General features: G+C 43.2%; 1 protein-coding gene across 1 annotated transcript; it reads right to left on the bottom strand.

Moving 5' to 3' along the window:
- Positions 1-4: 4 nt before the first annotated feature.
- Positions 5-16,263, bottom strand: eif2b5 (eukaryotic translation initiation factor 2B, subunit 5 epsilon). Its single transcript, XM_080777196.1, has 16 exons — positions 16,099-16,263; positions 15,259-15,383; positions 10,962-11,147; positions 10,629-10,806; positions 9,672-9,752; positions 9,112-9,189; positions 7,943-8,255; positions 7,160-7,305; positions 6,231-6,375; positions 5,706-5,807; positions 5,054-5,155; positions 4,008-4,098; positions 3,228-3,351; positions 2,258-2,383; positions 1,411-1,527; positions 5-313 (listed from the first exon to the last, which is right to left on the bottom strand). Exons 1-16 carry the CDS (start codon positions 16,249-16,251, stop codon positions 245-247), a joined length of 2,136 nt encoding a protein of 711 aa, XP_080633322.1. The 5' UTR covers positions 16,252-16,263; the 3' UTR covers positions 5-244.

The following is a 16,263-nucleotide window of genomic DNA, read 5'->3' as shown; positions in this document are numbered from 1 at the left end:
TCTCATGTTGATATTCATACAGTAGCCCAGTAGCATGCCCCATGCGTAGCAGGCCCTATGAGAAACAATGCATGTCCGTTTTCAATGTTCAATAATAAAACCAAAACAGTTTGATATGGATGTAGATTAGTGATGGAAAGCTGCAAAGGTAACTGAAAATAATTCCCTAAAAAAAACAAATCTCTGAGCCTATAATGAAGAACATAACAGTCTCAAAGTCTTTGACGTCGTCCTCGTCTATTTATCAAGCGGTCTCTTCCTCTTCTGACGACTCATCCTCTGCCTCTTGCAACCACTTGATGAACTTCTGAAGCTGGAATACACAAATACAATAATGTAACATTACTGCTTTATTCCAATGTCACTGGCTACGTTTACATGAAGGGTGATCATTCCGAATAAATACTTCCGAATAAAATACATCCGATGTAATGTTTTTTGCCGCGAGTTTACATGGGAAATGGTCATTCCGAATGAGTGTTTATATGGAGAAGTGATAGAAGACATGATACATGTTAATTCACGTGAAACTACGCCATCTGTTGGACACATAAAATATAGGCAGTTCATTCATTGTGACGCGCGGGCATATATGTTTAGTGTTTACCGTCTTTTTTCCCCACCCGCTGCGGCTCCGGTGATCATCTCGTTTTTATTTGTAGGCCTACTACTATACTTTGTATCTACAGCACGGCCAGGGCACGCAACGCAACACTGATGATTATTATTGTATCGGGTCGCTCGTTATTTTTGAGAGAGAGAGAGAGAGAGAGAGAGACCGTTGAACACACACACACACACACACACACACACACACACACACACACACACACACACAGATCAGGGGTATCTCATCTGCTGCTGCACCACGTTTTTTTTGTGGATTTCGGATCTGAAAAAAGGAACGAAATAACGCGCTCTATGTGCAAACTCCTCGGCGCCGACGGCGCGCTTGGATATGAGCGCATTGGAGCATGCTCAGAAAGACCAGAATGAATTTACATCCGAAGCAGTGTATACATGAGTCAAATTTCTTTCAATCGCATTGAAAATCGGAGTAATCCGGCCAGTGACATCGGAATGGTTTTTAGATCGCATCGAGCGTTTTCATTCGGATGTAAGTTTTTGTAGGTGTTTACATAACAACGTTTAATAGGATTGAACTTCTATTCGGAATGAAAAGGGGATTTAACTGCTCATGTAAACGTAGCCATTGTAACCCGTGAAGCCCTGAATGAGTGTACAAACAATCCAGTTCACCACAGATGTGAGAAAAAGCGATGTGAAATCGCCTCATGGGCTTTTGAGCAACTTAATGCAAGTGGATGGAAGGAGAACTCGGGTGCCGTCTCTCTATTCATATATACTCTAAGGTGTCACCCGCCTGTCTTCGTCTGTACTGTTACTTACCCCCTGATTCTTGCGCAGCTGTCTGCTCCTGTCACTGGAGGGTTCCGGTTCCTTTGAGAACCAGCGCATGATGTACTCCTCTTCCAAGATCTCCAGCTGGTACATGTTCATCAACACCTGTTGGAAGGAAGCACCACAGCAGCACGTTATGTTTCACCATAAAAAAAAAACACACACACACGGGGGCTCTGACAACCACTTCACATCCAGATCATGTGCCGCTCAGTGTTGGTTTCGTCGACTAAAACTAAGACAAAGAAATGTTCGTCGACTACCTTCTTCCACTGATGAAAACTAAATGAAAACCAAGCTACAGCTAATGATGACTAAAACTAAGACTAAATGTACTGACAATTCCGTCAACAAATAAAAACTAAAATGTTAGGAAGGGACTAGTGGACAAGAGATCCAGTATAAGTCATTTTACACTTGGTTGCATGCTGAAAATAGCCGATCTCTACAAGCTCAGCCGATCATCTACAAGCTCACAACGCTATTTTCAGCAAGTTGAAAATAAATTCATTACGACGGCATCAAGGCCCGCCAAAACACATTTTAGTCGACTAAATCAACCGTAGATTTAGTCGACTAAATCTTGTGACACTAAGACATTCCAGGCGACTAAAATGTGACTGAAACTAAATGAAAACTATTCAAGAGACTATGACTAATTTAAACTAAAATAGAAATGTTCTGCCACAAGCACCATTTCAAATCCAGATCAGGTGCTGCTGTGCCGTTAGGTCTGAGCGGTCATCTGTGATGCTGCTTGCAGAGGAAAGGCCTTATTTACACCAACCTTGACCATTGCCCCCCAGTGATTCTCCTTTATTTACAGTACACCAACCTTGACCATCGCCCCCCAGTGATTCTCCTGCTCCAGGAAGTAGTCTTCAAAGGCCGCCAGGCAGTCCAAATGGTCTTGTGCCCGTTTCACATAGTTTTTAAACACGGGCGCCCATTGTTTCATCAGCTGAGAGAAGGGGAAACACAAGAAGTGATGATGACAGACCCTGGAACATGGCAGTCCAGGAGCATATAGGCCTGACTGATTTAAAAAATGTCTTCTAAATCCTGACAGTTTTCTGAAAATCCCATGTTTCTATATCAGTCGTTCTCAAAACATTTTCATGTCAAGGACCCCCAAAATTATATGCAGTTCCAGTGACCACCCAGAAGCAAAGATTTGAGTTAAAAACGTTCGCTCTGAAAGAATATATATTCAAACATTTGCACCACTTTTTCAAGATATTAAAAAAATAGTGAGCTTGTATATCTGCTATTTTTCAATAGCTGAAGTATAGGCGTATAGTTGTAGGACTAATGACTGGTCTAACCAATGAAAAACTAAAACACATGGATGCACCTGGGACGTATCCTCAGTGATGTATCCCAAGGTCATCAGGGTTTCGGGTCTCCCAACATCATACCCCTCACTCAGGTGACCCAGCCGGGGTGATCAAGTCCCGACTTATGTCCCAGTAGCTACCCTCCATCAGTCCCACTAGGGAAAAACCAGGGCCACACAATCCGTTCCTCCTGAACTACTCTGCCGGGACTGGGAGGTACCATTCTGGCGCGTGGAAGGACTAGGCTCTGTGGGTTGACTCCTGTCCGGGCCACTCCTTCGTCTCACCAGGTCCACTCCTGCTCTCACCAGGTCAGGCCCTGTGCGTTGCACCAGACTTCCAGCACCAGGCACTTTATTCAGGAATGACTAGTCTAAACCAAAAACTGTCTAAACTAAGTACTGCACCAAACAGTATAACATAATGCTTTTAATAAGACTAGTCAGCCACATCCCTAGCATTACTCACAGGAATAAGATGCGTGACGTATTGGGATGTGGTGAGCTGTGGACCGTGCTGCTGGAAAGGGAACTCCAGAACCACTCTGGTTAACATCTGCATCACCTCCTTCAGGGTGATGTTGTATGCATACCTGCAACGCACAAGACTGGTTAACATCTGCATCACCTCATGTCGTATGCATACCTGCAACGCAAAAGATACACGGATGCTGAGCACTAAATGAAAAGATGTACAATTCTGAGAGCGTACCGTCCAAATGTAACCAAATTGACCCTACACATTTTGTACACGCTCGAGAATGAAGACGACAACCTCAAGTTAACCCATTCTGACCGGGAACCCGTTTTGGTGTTAGCATCATGTTATGCTTTAGCTATTGAAAAATAGCAGATCTACAAGCTCATAGCGCGCCACCGAGTGGCGCGCTACGAGCTTGTAGGTCTGCTATTTTAGAAAAATCGAAGAACGACTGACATTTTTTAGAATCTGATCTCAGGTCAGAATGGGTTCATCAGACCAGTGTGTCCAGTGGGAAACCTCGTATGAATCTGATCTCAGGTCAGAATGGGTTAAGCCATTTAGGCCTGACTTCGAAACAAAAAGTATTCTGAAAGAATATATATTATAAGATTTGTGCCCCATTTTCACGATCTTTCAAAAATATCAGACCTACAAACTTGTACATCTGCTATTTTTCAAAAAAATAGTTTAATAGCATTAAACATAATGCTTAGTTAAAACACCAAAAGGGGTTCCGTTCAGAATGGGTTTTAAGCCACTGCTTACTTGAGAGAGTTGATCTCCAGCACCAGATTGTCGCAGCCGATGTTTTCGTCCAACCCTCTCTGCAGAGTCCCCAGTACCTCCATCTCAAAAACTGCAGGTGAAAACAGGAAGACAGGCCAGTCAAAGGAGATCCCAGAATACAGGCCAGTCAAAGGAGATCCCAGAAGACAGGCCAGTCAAAGGAGATCCCAGAATACAGGCCAGTCAAAGGAGATCCCAGAAGACAGGCCAGTCAAAGGAGATCCCACAATACAGGCCAGTCAAAGGAGATCCCAGAATACAGGCCAGTCAAAGGAGATCCCAGAATACAGGCCAGTCAAAGGAGATCCCAGAAGACAGGCCAGTCAAAGGAGATCCCAGAAGACAGGCCAGTCAAAGGAGATCCCAGAATACAGGCCAGTCAAAGGAGATCCCAGAAGACAGGCCAGTCAAAGGAGATCCCAGAATACAGGCCAGTCAAAGGAGATCCCAGAATACAGGCCAGTCAAAGGAGATCCCAGAATACAGGCCAGTCAAAGGAGATCCCAGAAGACAGGCCAGTCAAAGGAGATCCCAGAATACAGGCCAGTCAAAGGAGATCCCAGAATACAGGCCAGTCAAAGGAGATCCCAGAATACAGGCCAGTCAAAGGAGATCCCAGAATACAGGCCAGTCAAAGGAGATCCCAAGATTCAATACGATGCATTGGTCACATGCTCATACATTATGTGCAGTGAAATATTGTGGTGGCAATACTACCATCAGACTAATTGCAAACGATGTCAAACGTATAATAATAAGGTGTAATACAAGTAAGGTAATACAAGTTATAATACCAGCAAGACGGCGAGGAGATAGCAATTATATATACAATACAGACTACAAAAATATAAAAAGAATTGAACCTTCCCCGTGTTACTGATGTAGGCTCTATATATGGTGCAGCCACAGGAAGCAGAAGGACAACCAAAATACACACTACATACCGTAGTGCAAAGTAAAATAGCAGTGACTACTAGTCACACTAGCCACACACACACACACACACACACACCTCCCACACACACCTTTGACATCGTCCATTTCAGGTGAGGGAATGACAGGTTCATCGGTGTCATCGGGTTCACTGTCCTCACTTTCACTCTCAGGGTCCGGGTTCAACACCAAACCTGGTGAAGAAGCAAGAAAAGAAAAGAAACAAATAAGTATGATTATTTTGTCATCATGGGAAATATTAGCATACATTACTTTTGACCTTTACCATTTTGACCTGAGATCAGATTCTAAAAATGTCTTCTACATCCTGACAGTTTTCTGAAAAAGCTATGTTTCTATGTCAGTCGTGCTTCGATTTAAAAAAAATAGCTATTTTTCAATAGCTAAAGCATAACATAATGCTAACACCAAAATGGGTTAACCCATTCTGAACGGGCACCCATTTTGGTGTTAGCATCATGTTATGCTTTAGCTATTGAAAAATAGCAGATCTACAAGCTCATATCGCGCCACCGAGTGGCGCGATACGAGCTTGTAGGTCTGCTATTTTTGAAAAATCGAAGAACGACTGACATTTTTAGAATCTGATCTCAGGTCAGACTGGGTTAATCAGACCAGTGTGTGTCCAGTGGAAACCTGGTATGAATCTGATCTCAGGTCAGAATGGGTTAATATCTGGTAGTAAATGCAGACTCATGGAGCGGCCATGCCAGCCTCTCTTACCCCAGAGACACTGGGACAACTCCTCTTCCTCCGTGTCGTCCAGACTGTTGGCCTTCCAGACGTAACCTTTGCCCTCCGTGCCGACCTCTGCAGGGTTGAATACTGAAGTGGAACAAGATTATTATAAAAAAGGTTAGCCCGCTGACAGCGAAATCATGTTTGTTTGCTTTGTTTGTAGGCATGTTATATCGTATGTCGATATTACTCCCGACGATATGAATTGATTTTCAAGGTGGGGCTAGTGAATTATGGTGTGTGTGATATGTGAAATGTGAGCTTTAATCATATTCCATCATATTCAAGTGCTTTTGGAGAGAAATTAGTCACTTTCAGTAGTAGGGGGATAAAGGTATATATATATATTAAAAAAATATTTTTTGTTTAAAATATCCTGAAAAATCGTATCGTGAACCTCATATCATGATACGAATCGTATCGTGAGTTGAGTGAATCGTTACATGCCTTAATTGTTTGTGACTGAATTATTTTTTTAAACAAAACAAAATAAAATAGGATAGCACTCACATTTCTGTTTGTTTTTGTCTTTACTCTGACCAACTTCCGTCTCGTCACTTAGGAACTCATCATCGTCCTCCTCCTCTTCCTCCTCTGGGTGATGCATGGACACCACGGTACCTTCAGGAAGAGACACGTTTGGTCCAATCACCACCTGAGAAAGAGGACCAATCACAACACTCGTTTCATTCGCGGAGAATGTAAACTGATTTGTAAAGCATCAATGTAATTTCCTTGGGGCGATGCTTCCGCTAAAATCCCGCAACTTCCGCCCCAAACAAATGATAGCCTCTACAGCGTAGGTCTTGCCCTATTGCTGTGTAGATTCTACACAACAATAATTTAACTCTTAAAATTTTATCCCACGATTTTGTAACCCAGTTTTATTTTCACCCAGTGCCAATTATCTAATGTAATCCTGGGCGCTACACTTCCTCTGCCAACCTGGGGGGGGGCAGCGGACTGACCTCATGCCTCCTTCTATGCATGAGGAGTCCAAGCTGCTTCTTTTCACCCGACAGAGGGGAATTTCCCCAGCCGGACGTATAGCGCGTGGAAGGGACACGTTATTCCGACCAGTTCCTTTTCCCCTCTATCAGGCGCCCCGGCAACAATAATTTAATGTATTATTATTATTGTCTATTATCCCATTCTGACCTGAGATCAGATTCATACGAGGTTTTCACTGGACACACACTGGTCTGATTAACCCATTCTGACCTGAGATCAGATTCTAAAAATGTCAGTCGTTCTTCGATTTTTCAAAAATAGCAGACCTACAAGCTCGTAGCGCGCCACTCGGTGGCGCGCTATGAGCTTGTAGGTCTGCTATTTTTCAATAGCTAAAGCATAACATGATGCTAACACCAAAACGGGTTCCCGGTCAGAATGGGTTATTAGCTAATAGAAATCAAAGATGAACTGCATGCTTTACTTACATTGTACGCTAAGACACATCGTTGGTTTAGTCTGACGCCCTCTTTGACGTCGGCTCCGTCGCAGACCAGCGACTGCGTGATCTCCACATCACTGGCAACGTGGACATTGTTCCAGATGTAGGCGCGCTGCAGGATCACATTGTCCCCTGGAGGATCACAGCACACAGTTTGCTCACTCAACCGTTACATGTAGAATTATTTATTTATTGATTGATTGTTCAATATACACTAGTGATTCTCAAAATGTTTTCATTGTTGTCAATCGGATCTGCCATTTTCAAATAGCCAATGTATACAGTATAGGGTTAAGCCAATTAGATCCGAGTACAATTCTACAAATGCCTTGTGGAATCGAATTTTGCTACGGACCCTCTGGAAGCCTTTGAGAAACCAGGACTCCTTTGAGAATTACTGCAAAAGAAACACAATCGCTTGGGGAAAAAAACGGGTCTGAAGTTGTTGTGGTATTTAACCCATTCAGGATAGGAACCCCTTTTGGTGTTTTAAGCATTATGTTATACTTTGGCTATCATGAAATCATGAAAATGTAGCGCAAATCTTTGAATATGCATTCTTTCAAGAGAGAAGGTTTTTAAGTAAAAAAATGTGCTTCTGGTGGGGGGTGGGGTGATCCCTGGAACAACATCTTTTCAGATGGCCAAATACATCAACTTCTGGGGCTCCTTGACATGAAATAGTTTGAGAACCACTGATATAGAAACATAGGGTTTTTAAATGGCATTTGTAGTCAGGTCTAAATGGGACAATGAGACCGGTTGGTACCTATGGTGCAGTTGTTGCCGATGACGCTGTTGGAGATGTGACAGTTGGCGCCGATGCTGGTGTCGGAGCCGATCAGGACGTTCTCCTCCATCTGGCTGCCGTGCCCCAGGCTGACCCCCGACCCCCGGTAGACGTTGTGGCGGGAGTACGTGCAGCTGCGGCCCTTCTGGTCGGTGAAGTTGGCCTCGGGCGTCAGCGGGTAGGCCCAGCGGCGGACCAGGTCCGACGACACCGAGTCGTACATGAGCATGTTGGTGACGCGGGCGCCGTAGCCGTCCCTCGTCACGTGCATGTGGATCTGGTTGCCGAGGATCTACGGGGGGAGAAATACTTCTATGGTTATTATCCCATTCTGACCTGAGATCAGATTCATACGAGGTTTCCACTGGACACACACTGGTCTGATCAACCCATTCTGACCTGAGATCAGATTCTATAAAAATGTCAGTCGTTCTTCGATTTTTCAAAAATAGCAGACCTACAAGCTCGTAGCGCGCCACTCGGTGGCGCGCTATGAGCTTGTAGATCTGCTATTTTTCAATAGCTAAAGCATAACATGATGCCAACACCAAAATGGGTTCCCGGTCAGAATGGGTTATAGTATATATGAATAGTAGAGCATAGTATGTATAGTTTCATTATATAGAAATTCCACTGTTATGTTCTTAGCTTACGCATGTTTCATGAGAACTACTTTTTTATGTATGTGATGTATCGCCATGCTTTTTGTTCTTGCTTAATGTAAATCGCTCTGGATTAAGATGCTAAATGCCTAAATTGTATTACGGGGTATACTATTATTGGTTAACTCATTATGGGCGCTAGCCCCTCCTATGTCCAGCTTTGAGGGATTGTGTAAACCCAAACATTGTCCCAACGCAAACATTGAATGCCATTGGTTTTCAGAAAACTTAGATGAGAATTTAGAAGGTGTTTTTAGAATCGGCCATCGTCCTAAATGGGTTAAGTTGTATTGAAGGGCCATCACAACAAGTAACAAGTCACAGTTGACTTCATATGAGCTCATAAGCTTATAGATCGGTCGAATATAGTATAATCTACTATTTTCAAGTATAAATTAAGCATTAGGCCGTACAAGTTGAAATCGATGGAGGTTCTGGAAACATGTGTGAGTTCATGCGTACTAATTTGTCCTTCGGTCATCATACCTCTTCATTGACCAAAAGCCCTCTGACGAAGTCATTCCTCGTTTGGTAGTCAAAGTTGTCCGTGAAGAGCTCAGCAACCTGAGAGGAGAGAAAACAATGTTCATTAATCACTCAATACATTGATCGGACTATGGTTTCTGGCTCAGCTAGGAGGCCGACAACACACATAGTCACACTCCTCCAAAAAGCAGGTGCTGGATCAAAAGTAGACCAATAAAAGAAATAGGGTGAAATTGTGAAATTGATTGGCAAATCCAACAGTGATGTTTTGAGCCACTGCTCTTCAGACTCGTGAAGTAAGTTTGATGAAAAGCATTAGCTTGAAATGTCACTTGTGGAGCAATCAAAACACTCTATGACCTCCTCACATCAGAACAATGGCATTTAGGATTAAAAGAAACGTACACCAAATCTCATAACCAAAAATAACCGATCTACAGGCTCATAATGTGTCGCAACACAACAGGTTATATAGGCTTGTAGATCAGCCATGTTTGCCAAATGTCCACTCCAAAATAGGGATGCTAGGGTGTAGTGGGAGTTACAGCTTGAAGACTGACCTGTCGTGAACAGATACTGATGTGACAGTCCAGGAGATCATGTCTGATTTCAAACTCATCACTTCCACTATGGAAAATGTTCTGCAGAAGAAAAAGCACATCATCAACCGTCACATAACCCATTCTGACCGGGCACCCATTTTGGTGTTAGCATCATGTTATGCTTTAGCTATTGAAAAATAGCAGATCTACAAGCTCATAGCGCGCCACCGAGTGGCGCGCTACGAGCTTGTAGGTCTGCTATTTTTGAAAAATCGAAGAACGACTGACATTTTTTTAAATCTGATCTCAGGTCAGAGTGGGTTAATCAGACCAGTGTGTGTCCAGTGGAAACCTCGTATGAATCTGATCTCAGGTCAGAATGGGTTAAATGTCGTGCAATTAGAAAAAGATGAAGTCACTCATTTCAAAATGCCACAGGGTGTAAATGTGCTGCAAAGTGCCTATGATTATTTGGTCACCAACCAGTGTTGTTTTCGTCGACTAAAACTAAGACGAATAAATGTTCGTCGACTACCTTTTTTTCACTGACAAAAACTAAATAGAAACTAAATGAAAACTAAGCTACGATGACTAAAACTAAGACTAAATAAATATATCGACAATTTCGTCAAGAAATAAAAACCAGACTAAAACGTTAGGAAGGGACTAGTGGACAAGAGATCCAGTATGAGTCATTTTGCACTTGGTTGCATGCTGAAAATAGCAGATCTATCATTTTCAGCAAGTGTAAAAAACTTTCGACGGCATAAAGGCCCCGCCAAAACATATTTTAGTCCACTAAATCAACTGTGGATTTAGTAAACTAAAACCGCCTGACTGATTTAGTCGACTGAAATTAGACTAACACTAAGACATTCCAGGTGACAAAAATGTGACTAAAACTAAATTAAAACTATTCAAAAGACTAAAACTAAAATCAATTTTTTTGCTGCCAAAAACACCACCGTCACCAACCATGGGGAACTGTATCTTCTTCAGGCCTTGCGTCTTCTGATAGTGCAGGACCCGCTGGGTCTGGCTGTCCATGGCCACGATGATGTCATCCTCCTCGCAGCGAGACTTGTGACCCGGCGACGACTCTTTGAAGATCATGGTCATCACCGAGGCGTTCTTCTCCATCTTTCTCCGATGCCTTCAGAAATGAAGTACGATTTAATACTACCGAGTGATTTCGGCAAATAAACCCAATAGGTAAACTAGTCGACTAAAACTAGACAAACACTAAAGAGACTACGACTAAAATCCAAAATCCAAAATTCTCTGCCAAAAACAACACTGTTAAGTCACCTGTGCTCCTGCAGTGCCTTGCTGACGTCGATGTTAGACACCACGTCTCCGTAGACCAACACGAAGTCGGAGCGCACCAGAGACTTGGCCTCCACGTCCCTCAGCACGTCGCCCAGGGAACGGTACATGTCTGACGTGATGATGTGGACCACGTTTTGGGAGGTGGGACGACACCATTTGGAGTTCCTGTTTGTCGGAGTCAGAGGGAGACATGATATATATCACATCATTCACCTTCATCACACATCCTGTGTTTTTCTGAAACTAAGCTTGACGAGTCCACTAAGGACCCAGAGATAGAAATAGAAAACTATACTGTCATTAGGAACGACAGAAACAGGCATGGTGGTGGCGTGTGCATGTATATTCACAAAGACACTGAATATGTTACTCGTACTGAATTACAGCATGATGAAATTGAAACTGTGTGGGTTGAATTAATTTTCAAAAATGCTAAATCAGTACTAGTTGGCACCGTCTATAGACCGCCTGATCAGCACGGGTTCTATGATATTCTTGAGGGGTGCTTAGCTGGGGAGGAATCTGTAGAGAAAATCCTGATTGGCGACTGGAATACGGACATGCATCGTAAGGAAGTGCCTGTGTTTAAATCGTTTAGTCGGCTCTGTGATCTGCATGGTTTCAGCCAGCTAATTACCCAACCCACAAGAGTGTGTGATTCTACTCAAACTGTCATTGATCTCATTCTGACCTCGGACAAATCCAGAATCTCCAAGAAAGGGGTTATTGTATGTGGGCTCAGTGATCATTTTATGATTTTCTGTACCCGCAAAATACAGAAACTAAAATTTGACTGTCACAAAACAGTCATATCTAGGGACCTCAAAACCTACTCTAGTGAGGCCTTTAACCTAGAACTGGAGAGACTGGATTGGTCCGATGTGCTCAGGAGCTCACTAGTCGAAGAAGCATGGCTTGGCTTTAAAACCAAATTTACAACAGTACTAAACAACATGGCTCCTCTGAGAACCATCAGGGTCAAAACCCGCTCGGAGCCATGGATGAATTCGGACATACTGACTGCAATGAAAGCCAGAGACAACAAATGCTCTGAACTTCTTAAATGCAAGTCCAAGCTAGCTAAGCGCTTCGACAGTGATCTCCAAACCAAACTGTGCATCCTTAAAACCCAATGTAACAAGCTAAGAAACGGTGTAATTGCCATGACCAAATCAGCCAAAAGTAACTTTATCAATGATAAAGCCGAGGAAATCAAAAACAATCCTCGGGAGCTCTGGAAGCTACTAAACAACCAACTAGGCTGTGGTCAGAAACTTAAAACCAGGTTTACTAACATAAACATCAAATCAAATAACACCCTCATCACTGACAAGGTTGATGTAGCCAATCACTTGAACATCTTCTTTACAAACATTGCAACAATGCTGGTTAACAAACTGCCCTCCCACTCTGGGCGTTTTGGTGTAGAGCACATCAAAGGCTTCTACAAAAACCTAGGTGTTTGTAAAGATGATTTTAAAATGACAATGGTAACAACTGAGGAGGTACTTAAGAAACTGAGTGCCCTCCAACCCCACAAGGCCACTGGCCATGACAATATTCCCTCCAAATTTCTCAGAGACTCAGCCATTTCCATAGCTCCAGTCATCACCCACATAGTTAACCTCTCCATCAAACAAGGACAGGTCCCCAGAGATTTTAAACTGGCCAAAGTAACCCCCCTGTACAAAAAAGGGAGCAAATTAGAACCCGGCAACTACCGCCCTATTTCTATTCTAAGCTCCATCTCGAAAGTGATGGAAAAAATAGTCTATGAACAGGTTGAAAAGTATCTTGCCACTAATAAATTGTTGTACGAGTTCCAATCTGGTTTCAGAACATCCCACTCCACTGACACATGCCTTCTCTATTTGAGCGACCACATCAAACACGAGGTGGATGCTGGAAAATACTGCGGCATGGTCATGCTGGACCTCCAAAAGGCTTTTGACACCGTGAACCACTCCATACTGGTTAACAAGCTTAAAGCTATTGGTTTTGATAGCACATCAGTGAGCTGGATGCAATCCTACCTGGAGGGGAGAGAACAGATGGTGGAAGTGAACGGAACACTGTCCCCCCCCCTCCCAGTGAGCTGTGGCGTCCCACAAGGAAGCATACTAGGGCCTTTACTGTTCCTAATATATGTAAACGACATGACTTCAGCTTGTGACTGCAACTTGTTCCTGTTCGCAGACGACTCAGCACTGCTGGTCTCGGACAGGAACAAACTGCAGGTTGAAAAGACCCTCAGCTCTGAACTCGGTAGAATCTGCACCTGGCTCGCTGATAACAAACTATCCTTACACCTGGGAAAAACTGAATCCATTCTCTTCGGATCAAATAGTAATCTCAAAAAGGCAGATGGCTTCTTGGTTAGAGTTGGTGATGATATTATCACACGGAAGGATCAAATTACCTACCTAGGTTCCATCCTGGAGGCCAATCTTTCCGGTGATAAGATGGCCACCAACGTAATCAAAAAAGTCAATCAAAGAACAAGATTCCTCTACAGGATCTCCTCACTGGTCGACAAAAACACCTTGAAGACCTTAACAGGAGCCCTTGTACAAGGTTTCTTTGACTATGCATCCACCTCCTGGTACCACAGCACCTCAAAGGCCCTTAAAACAAGGCTCCAGACCTCCCAAAACAAACTGGTCAGGCTCCTACTTGGCCTCACCCCCCGAACCCACCTCACCCCTGCCCACTTTGACAGGCTGGGATGGCTTAGGGTCGACGACAGAGTACAGCATCTTGCAATGGGTCTGGTCCACAAGATTAGATACACCACCAAGATACCCATGTACCTGTCTAAATACTTCCTTAATGTAAACGAAGTCCACACCCACAACACCAGAGGGAGTGCAACAAACCATGTACAACCCAGATTCGGCACAAACAAGGGACTAAATTCTTTTCGCTCCTATGCGACCAAAATGTGGAACGCCCTACCAACAGTCATTAAGACATGTGAATCCCTTGGCTCCTTCAAAACTGCTCTCAAAGGGCACCTACGGATGGCTGCAATTCGAAACTGGCCTCTGTAAAAGCTGAATTTGTATCTGGATTGTACTATGTTTTTGTATGGACGTGGTGTTGGGTGCCTGCACATATGCACACATGGCATCAACGCATGGTGTTGTGTGCAGGCGCCCTACACTCTGTCTTTGTACTATGGATTGTACTATGTTTTTGTATGGACGTGGTGTTGGGTGCCTGCACATACGCACACATGGCATCAACGCATGGTGTTGTGTGCAGGCGCCCTACACTCTGTCTTTCGTTTTCTTTTCTTTTATCCCCCTGTTCCCCTCACTGTATATATACTTTTTTTCCCTTTTCGCTTCCTATATGATGAATTCCTGTTCTGTTCTTTAACTACATAGAAGTGTCTATTTGTTTGTCTCTAAATGTTTTGATGAATTGAACAATGTGGACCCTGTTGTAAACAAGTGTAAGGCTTAATTGGGTCGTCCACTCACAGTTAACAGTCTTTGTATTGAGTTTGTGCTTGAAATGTACTGTAATTCTGCAAACTGTTAATAAAGATTTCAATCAATCAATCAATCATCATTATCCCATTAAGACCTGTGCTTGATTCTACAAATGCCTTCTAAATCCTGACAGTTTTCTGAACAACCTCATGTTTCTATGTCAGTCGTTCAAGTGTATGTATTTGGCCGCCGACCCCCATCTGATAATATGTTGTTCCAGGGACCCCCCAGAAGCAAAGATTTGAGTTAAAAAACGTTCACTCACTCTGAAAGAATATATTCAAATATTTGGGCCACATTTTCACGATTTTTCAAAAATAGCAGACCTACAAGCTATGAGCTGTAACAAAAACTGCAACACTTAGAAAAAGAATCGCATAAACAGAATTTCTTGACAGAAAGTAGCTCATAACATATCCTGTTTACGGTGGCCTAGAGCTGCAATGATGGTGAGTTTAACGTTTAATACAAGCAGATCGCAAATGCAAATTGGATGAGTAGGGAGTCAATGGAGGGTATTGCAACTCTCATCCCATTATAAAAAGAATCTAGAGTTGCAAATTTGTGGCTAACTGACAGAATGAGTCTGGCGTCTCTGGCTAGGCTTGTTTTTGAAGGTGGGTTGGCTTATTTCTCTCAGGAGAGTTGGCAACACTGCTCCCCCGGCCAGAGTGGTAGATGACAGGACAGGAGGAGGTTCGGGTTCAGATCCCATGGTAGGACGTACAACCTACGGATGGCAGCTTTAAATGTGATCACAATATTCAGCCTATACTTACAGCAAGTGTTCCTTGATCTTATGCGACATCCAGCAGCAGAACACAAATGTTTCCTGCACCCCCGTTGAAGTGAGGAACTCCAGGGTGTAGTCGATCATAGACACATTGCCCAGAGGTAGCAAAGCCTGTGTGGACGAACATGAGGAGAATACAAGACAACTGTGAGTTTCATCATATCAAACCAAAGCATGTGCATAATGCATTCTTTAAAGATTAAGTTAGCCAGTTGTGAATGTGAACATTTTTAAATCATATCGATATCTTATCGGACAAATTAAATTATAATAATATTATAATTTAATTTGTCCGATAAGACAGCTGTCATAATCTACAGCTAATATTATTAGCTGTAGATTATGACAGCTGTGTGACATGCAAACAGCTGTGCGACATCAACTACTAGAGAATTACAGTTCACATTCAGTACAGTTTTTCCACCTACATTAACATGTAGATACTATGCAATTCATGTGACAGTTAATAACATCAAATGACTGTGTGTCCAACAAATAATTCCAACGAATCTATTCAAATTAGCTTTATTGGCATGAGAAAACACGAATCACATATAAGTTGCCTTGTCATCAGAAAGCCATGGAGCTTTTTCCAGTTACATGTCAAGCCACCGGTTTCGTGTACTGTCTGTCTGCCATTATGATAAGAAGTCGTTGATGACTCGTCATGTATCATTGTATTTATTCTACTATGAAAGAATGAGCTCTGTGTCATCATCATGCTGAGCCAGGTGGATGACAGCGACAACAGCACACTCACTCACTCAACAGCTCGTTAGCATAGCATAGCTAGCTAGCCCAACTATCAACCCAAGCGTTATAATACCCGTGGCTGGTCTTTGGTGACGGGGAAGAACCTCCGATTGAAGCTGTCAGCGACCAGCACGGCCTGCAATGGCTGCTCCTCTTCCTCCTGCTCGGTTTTCCTGCTCCCAGACAGCCCAGGACGGCTCTGTTTGCCTGCTTTGGCTGCAGCCATGTTTCACTGTCT

The sequence above is a fragment of the Protomyctophum bolini genome (assembly GCF_963924005.1).
Source record: "Protomyctophum bolini genome assembly, chromosome: 12".
In the NCBI taxonomy this organism is placed as follows: domain Eukaryota; kingdom Metazoa; phylum Chordata; class Actinopteri; order Myctophiformes; family Myctophidae; genus Protomyctophum; species Protomyctophum bolini.
Note: the sequence above shows the minus strand (reverse complement) of the source record. Positions and strands in the feature narration are given on the sequence as shown.